General features: G+C 44.8%; 1 protein-coding gene across 3 annotated transcripts in view; it reads left to right on the top strand.

Annotated features, from left to right (window-relative positions):
* ANKRD27 (ankyrin repeat domain 27) overlaps positions 1-13,482 on the top strand; it is a 168,001-nt gene that overhangs the window by 115,333 nt on the left and 39,186 nt on the right. For all 3 annotated transcript variants that reach the window (XM_068260687.1, XM_068260686.1, XM_068260688.1), the window contains exons 22-23: positions 2,788-2,910; positions 10,824-11,021. In XM_068260687.1, coding sequence (XP_068116788.1) covers positions 2,788-2,910; positions 10,824-11,021 — 321 coding nt within the window. The remainder of the gene's footprint in view (positions 1-2,787; positions 2,911-10,823; positions 11,022-13,482) is intronic.

Below are 13,482 nucleotides of genomic sequence, written 5' to 3'. Positions count from 1 at the left end.
TACCACACAGTGAGATCTGGGTTCGATTCCCAGCCATGGTATGAGCTATACTGGTTTTTGAAATAGGATAATTCCCTGGCAGATGAGACCCTCCTCCCTCCGGTAGGAGGGAGGAGGGAATAGGTAGAAGGGTAGGTGGGAGGAGGGAGGTGGCCCACAAGAGGCTAATTAAAATCTCTGTAGCAGCTGTCCCATAACTAATTAGTGTAGGCAGACAACTGAGTCAAATGGTATAAGGACCTAGCTTGAAGGAGGGAGGGAGTCCTCCAGCAGTGATGTGTATTTCACACAATCAGGTGTGCCTCCAGGTATTAGAGCCCTTGAAACATGTTTTCTATCACTTTTCCAGCCGGTAGAATTTTTTAAAATTTTCAAAGTTCGCCTCCCCATTGAAGTCTATTGCGGTTCACGAACTTTTTCGCGAACCGAACCTTTCGCGCAGGTTCGCGAACCTAAAATTGGAGGTTCGCGACAGCTCTAGTTTTCAGGTGGTTTAGCATTGATGATGTTAGCTACAGGCTGGCACTTGTCACTACAAGGAGTGGTTAAGGCTTTAGGGGAGGAGCTTGCCATCATGGCAGCCTCCATTCTATGGAGAGGTATAAATTGTAGGGCAGGTGGATTGGAAGCAAGTCGAGGGGTGAAGGATGTTGGGATAATTTGCCTAAATCGTCTCTCGTCTCACAGGCCCGGGAGATCAGACACACCACAAGCATTTATATTAGATAGTCTGAATTCAGCTGTATGGAAAGACTGGTGTGGCCTACAAATCAGTGCACAGGACCTGCCCGACCTACATCTCAGATCTTGTCTGCAGGCACACACTGGCCCGCTCCCTGCGATCCTCCATTCACCTGCGCCTATTTGCACCGTTCACTACTCAGTCCCACGTGCGATTTCAAGACTTTATTAGTGCAGCTTCCACCCTCTGGATCTCGCTCCTACCAGCCATCAGACTCGCCCACACCTTTAAAGTGTACCAGAGACTTCGCAAGTGAAATAATTGATACTTACTCGCAGGCTTCCTCCCGCCCCATAAACGCGTGCGAGTCCCTCGCCGTCCTCCTGCGGTCTGCCGTTCAGCCGCGACCAGCCCCGTAACTTGCTCAATCACGTCAGCCTGGGTCTACTGCACATGTGTGGGAGGTCCGCGCATGCACAGAAGATCCAGACTGGACGCATCTCAGCCAGTTACCAGGACTGATCACAGCTGAACGGCAGACCGCGGGAGGACGGCCTGTGTTTATGGGACTCCCAAGTGTTTATGGAGCGGGAGGAAGCTGCGGGTAAGTATCAAATCTTTCACTTACGAAGTCTCTGGTACACTTTTTTTTTTTTTTTACTATCATTTTTATTCAAAAGATTTTTGTGATACATACAGTCCTATACATATAAACAAGGGACTTGAAATGCTAATAGAGTATCACAATTAAGAGATAAACATATTGCTCCAGAAATTAGCATCTGCAGGGCCCATACTCACGGACAGCAAAAGTGGCCTGTCGCCAGCACACGTGAGCGTGCGGGCGACAGGCCAGCGACAGCTCCTCGCCAGGTCCCTCTGCGTACACACGCGGAAGAGGGACCAGCGGCTCGACGGAAGCTGTCGCCGACGTTCCTCATCCCACCCCCGCCGGAAGCTCTGCATACCTCAATGGAGGTTGCTGTCGCTTACGCGGACTATCGACAGCTGCGGCGGAGTTGCGGCGGCGACTGTCGCCAGGCGATTGAACATTTCAATCGCCTGGCGACATCAGCGACGGGCGACAGTTCGGGGTGCGCGCCCGTTTAACGGCCCATACTCACGGGCGACATTTGTAGCCCGTGAGTATGGGCCATTAGAGAAAAAAAAGAAGATATGACAGCATGTCGCATGACCATATGCAAATAGAGAAAAGAAAATAAAACGTGGTGTGATCTAGATAGAAAGAAGGCAAATCAGCTTGATGGTGTCTGGCCTAATGGAAACCTTAACGTCCAAGGATCCCAAATTTTATCGAAAATGTGCAAAGTGGATTTGAACGTATGGGTGATCTGCTCCATACGATAAATTCTGGTACACTTTTTAACTCTTTCAAGGAAGCCCTCAGTAACCAAAGTTACGCGCGCACACCTGATCATGATGCCAAAACTAGATCTTACAGGTTGGCTTACCCCTGGTCGGTGCCTGATCAGAATAATGATATGACATCATGTCACTGTTATCAATATCACGCATTTTTGAATCACGCTTATCTGGAAATGTAGACTACACTAAAATGTACGTTTTTTAATATTTCGGCAATCAGAATAACTCTTGTTTAAGACAGGACCTCTTTAGGACCATCACGGAGGCTGAGAGGCTATTCCTACCAACAGAGAGAGGCAGCAGATGGGGACTGTAGTCCATGTGATGCAATTAATTCTGAGTTAATGGCAAGAACTAACCAATTTACAAAAATAAATAACCCCACCCTGTTATTAGTTCAAAATATGCCTGGTGGGGTGGCTTATAGAGCTGGACCGTTTTGTAATGTTTGTATGGGCTGTTATTTAGTGAGTGAAGATCTCTGTGAGTGAGAAGATCCCAATGCTTTCGTGTAGTTTTACACTTCTTCAGGCACTCTCCACCGTTATAACGAAAAGTATTGTGATGGAAAATAGGACCGCCGTTTGAAAACTATAGACTTGTGTTGGTCCATTGCTCCGCTGTGTGGTGGTGCTGCAGTTTGTGTTATTAGCTCACTGTTTATAGCACAATGAGGTATGATGGGATTGTGTAAATCAATAATAATTGCTTCTTATCAGGTCCGCTACCTCTTGGAGTGGGTGGACGAAGATTTTGAGGATGATCCAGAAGATTCTATCCCGGGCAACAAAGAGTTCTGTCACCCACTGTGCCAGTGCCGGACCTGTGGCCCCGTTCAGAAGGTTTGTCCAAATCTTATGTGATTCTTAAAGGGCCACTCCACCATCACATCCTTTATGTATAAGTTGATATTTAAAGGACAACTGTAACAAGAGAGATATGGAGGCTGTCATATTTAATTCCTTTTAAACAATACCAGTTGCCTGGCAATCCTGCTGATTTTCTGTCTCTAATACTTTTAGCCATAGACCTGGGAACAGGCATGCAGCATATCAGGTTTTTCTGACATTGTCAGATCTTACAATATTATCTGCATGTTTTCTGGTGTGATTCAGACACTACTGCAACCAAATAACCAGCAGGGCTGCCAGGCAACTGGCATTGTTTAATAGGAAATAAATGTGGCAGCCTCCGTATCCCTCTCGTTACAGTTGTCCTTTAAGGGCTCGACTGATGTCAACTTTGTAAGTATCCATTTAAAGTGGGATTAAAGCCCCTAAACTAAAAGTACATACTGCTAGATGCATAAAAGAACATTTGAAAACATTCCCTGTGTGTTAAAACGTTTATCTTGTGCAGTATAGAGAGCAGTACAAGTTTGTATTGCTCTGCTAATTGGCAAATGTAGTAATTGCCGGCCAGTATAAGATTTCTGTCTGGTCTATTCACTCTAATGCTCCTCCTTCTCTGCTTATTAGACTTGTAACCATGGCAACGGTTGAGTCACATCAGCAGAGAAGGAGGGGAGCACAATGAAGAGACCAGGCAGATAGCTTATCCTGGCTGGCTATGATTACATTTGCCAATTGGCAGAGAAATACAAACTTGTACTGCCCTCTGCTTTTTCCACACAAGGAATGCTTTCAAATCTTTTAGGTGTGTACATTTTAGTTTGGGGAGTTTAATCCCAGTTTAAGGATATTTGTACAGGGTCTTGAAGTCTCCACAGTACCATCAGAGAATGCTCACATTTAGGTTATTGCCATTTGGAAGCTATGGAAGTATGTTGTGTTAGGCTTATGTGAGCTTTCCAGAGATGTAGCTGATCAGATTAAAAAAAAATCCCATATGCCAAAGTTTCAGAACTTTATTACATTTTTACATATGTGTACATGTAACTTCAGTGTACCTCTAAACAGTGGTCCAGGTAAGTTAAAGCGGACCCAAACCAAACATTTTTTTAATTCAAAATATTTAGTTGCACCACTCTCACATATACAAAGATAAATAAACACTCCATAAAGCCTATGGCCTCGATTCATAAAGCATGACCTCATGCGGTAATGCTGAAAACAGCAGACTTTACCGACCACTTAGCAAAATGTCCATTCATAAAGGCTGTTACCGCATGAAAAGCTGACATTACCGACCAGGGAGATAAATTACCGACTTGGCTGCAGTTACCGACAACACATGTCAGTAAATTGTCAGCAAATGTCAATTCATAAAGCCTTCAACAAGCGGTAAGCCAGGCGGTAGTTACCGACACCTCTAGTGAGGCGATAACAAGTTACCGACAGCTCTGACAGCTCTGATGAATGCAAAGTGCAGAGATCCGAAAGTCTTTTTGATTAATCTGTGGAGAGAGCCAGAAGCCGTCTGTGTGAATCATTTCAGCAGGCAGGGAAAGACTGTGTGACTCATCTGTCTGAGTCATCAGTGGGAGAGCCAGAGAGAGCCGTCTGTGTGATTCATTTCCGCAGGGCAAAGAGAGAATCGACACACTGCTCTACTCTACCGCTCAATGGGCTGCGGTAATTTACCGACCTCCAAGGGCAGCTGGGGAAATCTTTATGAATTAGCGCACAGACCGGGAAAATACCGAGTGCGGTATTTTCCCGACAAGATTTTTGTTATCGCACTGCTGTTTATGAATCGAGGCCCATGAGAATTTCAGTGCATGTTTTTCACCCTCCTCTTTGCATAACTATGGTTATACAGGTGGCAGCCATTAGCAATTCCTCCTTTGCTGGACACCATCTACTCCACCAGTTTGCCGGACTATTTGCCGGCAATATGAAAGGAAGGGAGGGGTTTCTCCAATAAATGTAAAATATTTTATATTTGTCATCATGCAGCTGCAAAAAGGCTGCTATTTATTATTATAATTTAGAAAATAGATTTTATTTCTGAAATCTTGTATTTTTAGTTTGGGTCCACTTTAAGCTTCTTAAAAATAAGCTGCATGATAACATTATGGGCAAAAAAAAATCTTTGTTACAATTTATGTAAGCCCTAAAAAATCTTCCTGAAGTTTACAATTTTGGTTTCAATTTGCAGGGAGCGCTGAAAGGGTTAAGTCTCTGTTGACTGCTTGGGGAGAGCTCCTGCAGCCTATGCGCAGCTGCTGATGAAGTCTATTTAGATAGACAGTTTGGATATTTTTGGATAAACACAGAGCAGTGGATTTCTTCAGCAACTATATGTAAAATAAATACTTTTTTTTTTTTTTTTTTTTTTTTTTAAAGGGAGTCTGAAGGGAGAATAAAAATAAAAAAACAGATACTCGCCTAAGGAGAGGGAAGGCTCTGGGTCCTAAAGAACCTTCCCCTTCTGCCGGTCTCCTCGCTCCCCCGCAGGCTCCAACCGTTCAGTCGTAGACTGCTCTCTACCGTTTTGGGCTGGCTACAGCAGTCTTCGGAAGCACTCGGGCCACTGAAGATGGGCCGCTCCATACTGCGCACGCGCGGGCGCCCTCTATCACGCAGTCGTGAGAGCGCAGTACAGAGCCGCCAGTCTTTGGGAGCCTGAGTGCTTCTGAAGACTGCCAAAGTCTGCCACGGCGGGAGATTCAAAGGGAGGAGCCTGCGGGGGAACGAGGAGACCGGCAGGAGAACGGAAAGCCTCTGTAGGACCCAGAGCCTTCCCTCTCCTTAGGCGAGTATCTGTTTTTGTTGTTGTTTGTTTTTTAATTCTCACTTCAGACTTGGTTTGTGTTCTCTGCAAGAGTTAAGTTCCACTTTAACCACTCCTGTATTCTTATTGGCTTATAATGAACATGACAAACAATAAGTTTATGATTTTGAGCTCATTATGCTTTCTGCAAGGACAGCATACATTTATTTATTTATTGTATTTATAAAGTGCCAACATATTAGGCAGCTGGACATTAGTTAGGGTTACAGACAATATTTAGGGGTGACATACAGCAATAAGACATAGCACAGATAGCAGTGTCTGAGGTTCCCACGTCATACAATGAATCACTGTAACAAAATGGCCTCAATTCACTAAAATCATTCTGGAGATAATAAGGCAAGAGATAACTTGCCACCACACAGTGAGAGAGTTATCTTATCTCTTAAGTCCTTAAGTTACCTCCTCTGTGTGTTTATTTTCACATGCAGTTAATTAACAGCCTGTCTTTAACTTTAGAATTCTGGATTTATTTTAAGGATTGAAGAGTTAACTTAAAGACAGAAGAGTTAACTTTGGGTTTGCCTGAGGTAAAATGTTTCCTGAATACGACATGCCTCATCACCATAGTTATAACTCTAGAAACGTTATTAAAGACAGGAGAGAAGCTTAGTGAATTGAGGCCAATGACCTCATTGGACATCTTGAAAGTGGTTGTGAATTGTGGTATAACACATGGCCTGCGGTTTATGGGGGGACAGTGTACGGTCTCTGCCTCCGACTCAGGAAACCAGGATTCAACTCTCGGCTCCTCCTGTTCAGTTAGGGCCTGTTTCCACTACACGCAGAATGGAAGCAGAAAAACTGACTCCAATGAAAGCCTATGGGCCTGTTTCCACTAAACCCGATTTTTAAATTTTTTTTTTTTTTTTTTGCATGTAGATTTTCCCATAGGCATCCATTGGAGTCAATGGGGCACATTTATCAAGAGTGTCTGAGACAAAATATTAGTAGGTTTTTAGAAATCCGTTCAGAACTGTCTCGGGCATCCTAAGAAATCACTAAATAGTGCAGATTCCTTCTAAAACTGTAAGGACTAGAAGGAGCTAGGAAGGTCTCTCAGGCAGAGCACTGTGTGAGGGGAATTGCTGTTGCTGAGGTAACCAACACATCTGCTGTATTGATAGCAGCAGGCTCTGAGGAGGAATTCAGCAGAGGGGAGGAGCACATCACAAATCATGTCTAGCCTGCACTCTGCAATCATGTCTAGCCTGCACTCTGCAATCATGTCTAGCCTGCAGTTCTACATCTGTAGAAATTCTATCAAGCACTTCTTAATCTGCACCAGTTTAGGGATGGATTTGCACTTTTCTTAACTGTAGTGCAGCTCTAGAAATTCATGCTAAACTGCCGCTATTACCTAGGATTTAAGAAGGTTCTTATTATCATGCAGAACTATTCTCCCTGCTGGTTAGAACAGATTAAAGAAAAAACTGTCGGTAATGCGTTGATAAATCTCCCCCAGTATTTCTGCATCCATCCTGCATCCAATCTGCGTGTAGTGGAAACAGGCTCTAAGCCAGCATCTATTCAGTAAGGAGACATTAGGCAAGTCTCCCGAACACTGCTACTGCCTATAGCGTGCGTCCCAGTGGCTGCAGCTCTGGCGCTTTGATTCCTCCAGGAGAAATAAATGTCCTGTGTCTTGTCTTGAATGTGTGCTAAGGCTGTGCTAATTACAACCTTGCATGATTTTGTATAGCGGGTTCAGGAATATACTATGTTGTCCTCTGGGGAGAGTACAGATTCCAGGCTTGCAGAGAAGTGCAATCTGAGCCTCCGTCAGACTTTCACATCCTTGGCTGCAAACTAGAAAAGAAAGGTCGTTTTTAATAATATAAAGCTACAGAAAGGCTTTTGCAGCCCCGACGTTCATAACAATTTGTTATTAAACAAAAGTGTAATTACACGTTGAATCCTCTGGTGAGCCCGTGACACTGCCACCTGTCTAGAAGGAATTCTGTACAGGACTCTATAGGGAATATGTATAAATGTATTCTGTATATCAAAGCCACCCCTCTAAATAGCACACAAAATGTAACGAAAACAAAATAATGAGGGTTTAGGCATCGCCAGGGACATTGCTAGGATCCTAAGAGATCTGAGGCACTTTTGGGCACTTCAGCCAAAAAATGGGTGTGGCCATGCGCCAAAATATGGGTGTGGTGATGGATGGAGCCAAAAAAGTAGCATATCCCATAAATAAGCAGTGTCACTCTAACCACTTCCCGACCGCCCACAGCTGATGGGCGGCGGCAAAGTGGACGCCGAAAGGACCGAAATACGCCCATGGGCGTTGCGTCCTTTCGGCATGCCGGGGGAGCGATCGCGTCACTGGTGACGCGCGCTTCCCCCGGCAACTGGCTCCGCCCACCCGCCGGCCACTCGGATCTAGTACAGCGATACCACGTGTGACACTTTTTTGCAACCTAGGTGCGCTAAGGGGCCTAACGTCCTATTCACAGGTCATTTTGCGACGTTTGGTTTCAAGACTACTCCTCACGGTTTAGGGCCCCTAAAATGCCAGGGCAGTATAGGAACCCCACAAGTGACCCCATTTTAGAAAGAAGACACCCAAAGGTATTCCGTTAGGAGTATGGTGAGTTCATAGAAGATTTTTTTTTTTTTTTTTTTTTGTCACAAGTTATCGGAAAATGACACTTTGTGAAAAAAAACTATTAAAATCAATTTCCGCTTACTTGTGACAAAAAATAAAATCTTCTATAAACTCACCATGCCTCTCAGTGAATAGTTTGGGATGTCTTCTTTCTAAAATGGGGTCATTTGGGGGGTATTTCTACTATCCTGGAATTTTAGCACCTCATGAAACATGACAGGTGGTCAGAAAAGTCAGAGATGCTTCAAAATGGGAAAATTCACTTTTTGACCATAGTTTGTAAACGCTATAACTTTTACCCAAACCAATAAATATACACTTATTGGATTTTTTTTTATCAAAGACATGTAGCAGAATACATTTGGACAAAAATGTATACAGAAATTTTACTTTATTTGAAAAATGTCAGCACAGAAAGGAAAAAAAATCATTTTTTTGACAAAATTCATGTCTTTTTTTCATGAATATAATAAAAACTAAAACTCGCAGCAGCAATCAAATGGCACCAAAAGAAAGCTGTATTAGTGGCAAGAAAAGGAGGTAAAATTAATTTAGGTGGTAGGTTGTATGACCGAGCAATAAACCGTGAAAGCTGCAGTGGTCTGAATGGAGAAAAAGGCTCTGGTCCTTAAGGGGTAGAAAGACTGTGGTCCTTAAGTGGTTAACATAACTAGGCAGAATTACCTGGCTTCTGTGCTGGCTGGTTGTCTGGCAGTCCCCCATATCGCTCCCTGACCTTTACTGCCCATGCTCCCACACGCCTCCCATTGAGGCCCCACAACTCCCAGCATACATCCATAGTAAAACCACGGGACCCAACATGGCACCACAGCACCTAGTATGCCCACATAGATGCCCTGTGTGATGCCATGCTGGGTGCTGTGGTGCCTCTGTTCGGCATGCTGGGTGGTGTTGAGGAGAAGGGGGAGAGGCCCCGAAGATAAATTGTCTGGAGACCAAGCAGCCGAGGTGAGTACTGCCGTTTGCTGCCTGAGAGACGTCCAGGGCACCCCAGAATAGATCCGGGGCATGTGCCACTGACCTTTGGGGCTAGGCATCGTATTCAAGGTCAATTCTAAACCATAGTTTTTAATTACAATAGACCGAGATAAAATGTGACGCAGCACAATAAAATGCGAATTCCTTGAGTCACATTTTAGTTCATCATTTCATCAATTCATAGGGGGTGACAAGAAGAAGTAAAAAGCTAAGATTTCAATATACAGCCATGTCCAAGATGTTCCCAGTGTTTCTATTGTCCAGTCAGCACAGAAACAATTTCCATAGTATAATTCATAGCTGGTATAGCGGTCAGCAAGTCCTAACAGTATTGGATACATAGCGGTGTAAATGGAGGCAATCCGTAAGTACAGGAAGGTCCATATGGACAGTAGCGCTGCCGTGGCGTGGCTGAATGAAGGCTGTGACGTGGCTGAATGAAGGCTGTGACGTGGCTGAACATGCGTTAGGCCGTGCTATGTGCAACTAAAACGTGACTCAAGGAATTCCCATTTTATTGTGCTGCGTCACCTTAAAGAGAACCCGAGGTGGTCATATCAAATCATATTAGGACACAGAGGCACATTCTGTATACAATGACTTTGTGTCCTTCCAGTGTGACTCCAAATCCCTCTCCCAGGCTCTGCTGTCCCCCATTAAAAAAAAGCGCCAGGCTAGTGACATGCAGAATGTCGCTAGCCTGATATTTACCTGGGCCTGCCACTCACCGCCGCTCCCCGCCTCCTGTATAGCGCGGCTCCCCGCCTGTGTCCCTTCCTTCCCCACCTCCATAGCCGATTGGAGGAAGCTTAAGGAAGCTGGGAGGGAAAGGACACAGGCGGAGAGCCGTCATTGTACACAGAACATACCTCTGTGTCCGACCATGACTTCACAAACCCACCTCGGGTTCTCTTTAAGACCCTCATTATTTTGTTTTCATTATATTTTGTGTACTCTATAGGGAATGCTTACTGAAGGGAGAGACCAGCATGCTCAGTCCTCAGGAATGCAACTGAAGGCAAATCTAAGTCCCAGTAAGGGACTTAAGGCTCTTTCACAGCAGAGCCCTTTTTCGGCGTTTTAACGCAAAGTGTATACTTTGCGTTAACCAAGGTAAAAGGAAAGTCCATAGACTTTCATTTAACGTTTCACACCCGATGCTGCGTTTCGATGCGTTGCCGTACGACGCATCCGGGCGCATTTTATCGTCGGAAATCGGCGTTTCCCCTTCGGGTTAATTAACTATTACCGCCGCTACTCAGCGTCGCACCGCAGATTCCTGATGACACGCCGCAACGCATGCAGGAGCCGTTCTGCACGCTTTTAATGTGTAACTGGGCCTTAGAGAGCCATTAAAACTGTACAAATGTTCCTTTTCTTTCCCGTACTATCTTTCTAAACTAAAAATAAACATGTGTTGTTTATTTTATCTGTTTTGTGCAGAAGCTGAGCAAGATTCCTTCCAATGGGCTGAGTGTGAACGTGAGCAGCCACGATGGCTTCACTCCAGTGCACATAGCCTCAATGCATGGCCATACCGTTCTAGTGTCCCTACTCCTCAAACACGGTGCCCAGGTGGATGCCAAGAACGGGAGCCGGGCGCTGCCTCTCCACCTGGCCTGCCACAAGGGGCATCTGGAGGTGAGACTTACTCACTTATGTGGGTACAGAAAGGCATTCATGACCAAGAAGCAGCATGGTGACCCCTAGTGAAGGTTTCTGGAAGTGCAGATATACCAGTGACAGGATGGATTTGAGTTGTTTTGTAGCTATAGCCACTGGAAGGGCGATGTTACATATTAATATACAGCAGGGGCATAACTAGACTTAATAGGGCCCCACTGCAAAAATGATAGCATGGGGCCCCCCTTGTCCCTGAACCCCATACGGGTCACGTGATTAGGAGCTGGCCAATGGCAGCAGAGTGTTCTTCTGTGAAGCAGACAAAAATTACACATGCTCCGTCAGACGGTTTTTGTATGCAAACGGGGAGTTTATTTTTGCCAATTGGCTGCACTTGCGGTTGGGGAGAGGGAGGAGGAGGGGCCCCCGCAGACCTTCTGGTCCCCCCTGCGATGGCAGGGGTCGCAGGGCTGATTGTTACGCCCATATAGGAAGTGTTTCTGTTGCTAAAACTAGGATGATTAACGGAAAATTGGGTATCCTGAAAATTTGCTACATTCTTCTATGTTGTTGCTGTGCCTCTTTAGTTTTCCTTGCTTTTTTCAAAATTCCAAATAAAAACTTTAGGGTGTATTTTAGGTGGTCACTAACTATACAAAATCTAGTTAAAAATGTGTAGGTGAATTAAAATGTTGTGGCCTAGCAATGCATCTATACAGTATTGAGGTACCCAAACTGTGCGCCCTATCGATCGCATGCAATCGCTACAGAAGCCCAGGCTGGCGATAATGGTACGCTACCTGCCCGACCAGTGATGAAATATGGCATATATGGCATTGTGTTAACTGCGTCAAGCCAAATAATGTATTTTGAGGCGTTTTTAAATTGTGGCACTTGTTATGTAAAAATTAAGAACGGAGAAACATGAAAAAAAATGTTTTTTACATTTGCGCCTAATTTTCCTGGATAAGTTGCCTTCGACATTTAAATAATGAACTTTAAAAGGTTTCAAAGGCACTTTAGAAGATTGTAGAATTCCTTTTGGAGACTTTTGGACTTGTTATGGAACCTGTGATGAACTGTGCAGGCTTCGGACAAGCGTTGAACTTTGGGAAGAACCTCTGTCGTGTACCCCCTATAGAGTAGTAGTAATAACCTCGGGCTTACAACACAAGCATAATGCTAGGAAACCGCAGATTAGGGCTTGGACACACAAGCCAATATTTGCTTCCTTATCAGCAAGTGTTTTGATCAAGGGGACCATTATAATTATTGGCCAGTCCTGCAGTTATAGCACTGTGTGCACATTAGGGATGATCACAGATATGCAAATTTGTTCCAAGTTGATGCAAATTTAACCTGGGTTTAAATTGATTCGGTCCATTTTCAAACTGCATACATTTGCATAAAAATTTGCATAACTTTGGAACAATTTGCATCTCATTAATCATCCCTAGTGCACATGACTAACTGATGTACTGTAGTTTGTGTATAACTGCAATCTGCGGACATGTGCTTGAAACAAATTATCAGTCAGAGAAGCCATCCTACACTTGCGTATGGTGTTTGGGTGATTGTCGTTGGAAAAATTGAGTGGGACTGTCTGAAAGGCTACCAGTGGATTGGATAGTGTGTGCATCAGGGCTAAATCTAGATGCATCTAGATCAGGCATGTGCAAACTCGGCCCTCCAGCTGTTACGGAACTACAAGTCCCACAATGCATTTGCCTTTATGATTGTGGCTGTCACTCTTACAATGCATTGTGGGACTTATAGTTCCGTAACAGCTGGAGGGCCGAGTTTGCCCATGCCTGATCTAGTGTGTATACAAGTGTCCCTTGATAACCCGTTGTTTACCCTTTCAACCTCGCCTGCTGAAAGCCAATCTGTCAGCCACCCTGTTACCCCTCCTTTTCTGAACACCGTGAGGCCAGAACTGTCGTCTGTGGATCATTATGGTTTCCAGTCATTGTACATGCGTATGTAGCTCAACGTGCCCACACAGGCGACTTTGGCATCCGATCAACCAACCAATTCGATTATTATCGAATTGGTTGAAAATCGGTGCTGCTAAGTGCAGGCACGAGCGAAGTTGCAAACCAATTTCAGGCTGAAATTGGGCACGTTAGTCAATCGAGCCTGGTGCAAGATATCGGCCAAAGTTGATTGATTGGGAGTGCGGCGGCCGATTTCAGAAAGAGCTACAAAACCATTAACCCCTCGCTGCTGCCGCCATAATGTATAAATGTCCCTCCCTGTGTGCGAATTTATAGATTAATTGTCCTGTAGCAGCCTCCGTGCATTGTCTGTAACCTCCAGGCGGCTCTCCGTACACGCCACTGGCGCATATCATCTGACGTCTGTGTATAGCGTCTAACGTCAGACGCTATGCCCCGGTGTCTTGTATGGAGAGCCGCCCGGAGGTTACGGACACCATGTGGAGGCTGACGCTGGACAGGTAATGTATAATACACACACT

The sequence above is a fragment of the Hyperolius riggenbachi genome, chromosome 11, assembly GCF_040937935.1.
Source record: "Hyperolius riggenbachi isolate aHypRig1 chromosome 11, aHypRig1.pri, whole genome shotgun sequence".
NCBI lineage: Eukaryota > Metazoa > Chordata > Amphibia > Anura > Hyperoliidae > Hyperolius > Hyperolius riggenbachi.
Note: the sequence above shows the minus strand (reverse complement) of the source record. Positions and strands in the feature narration are given on the sequence as shown.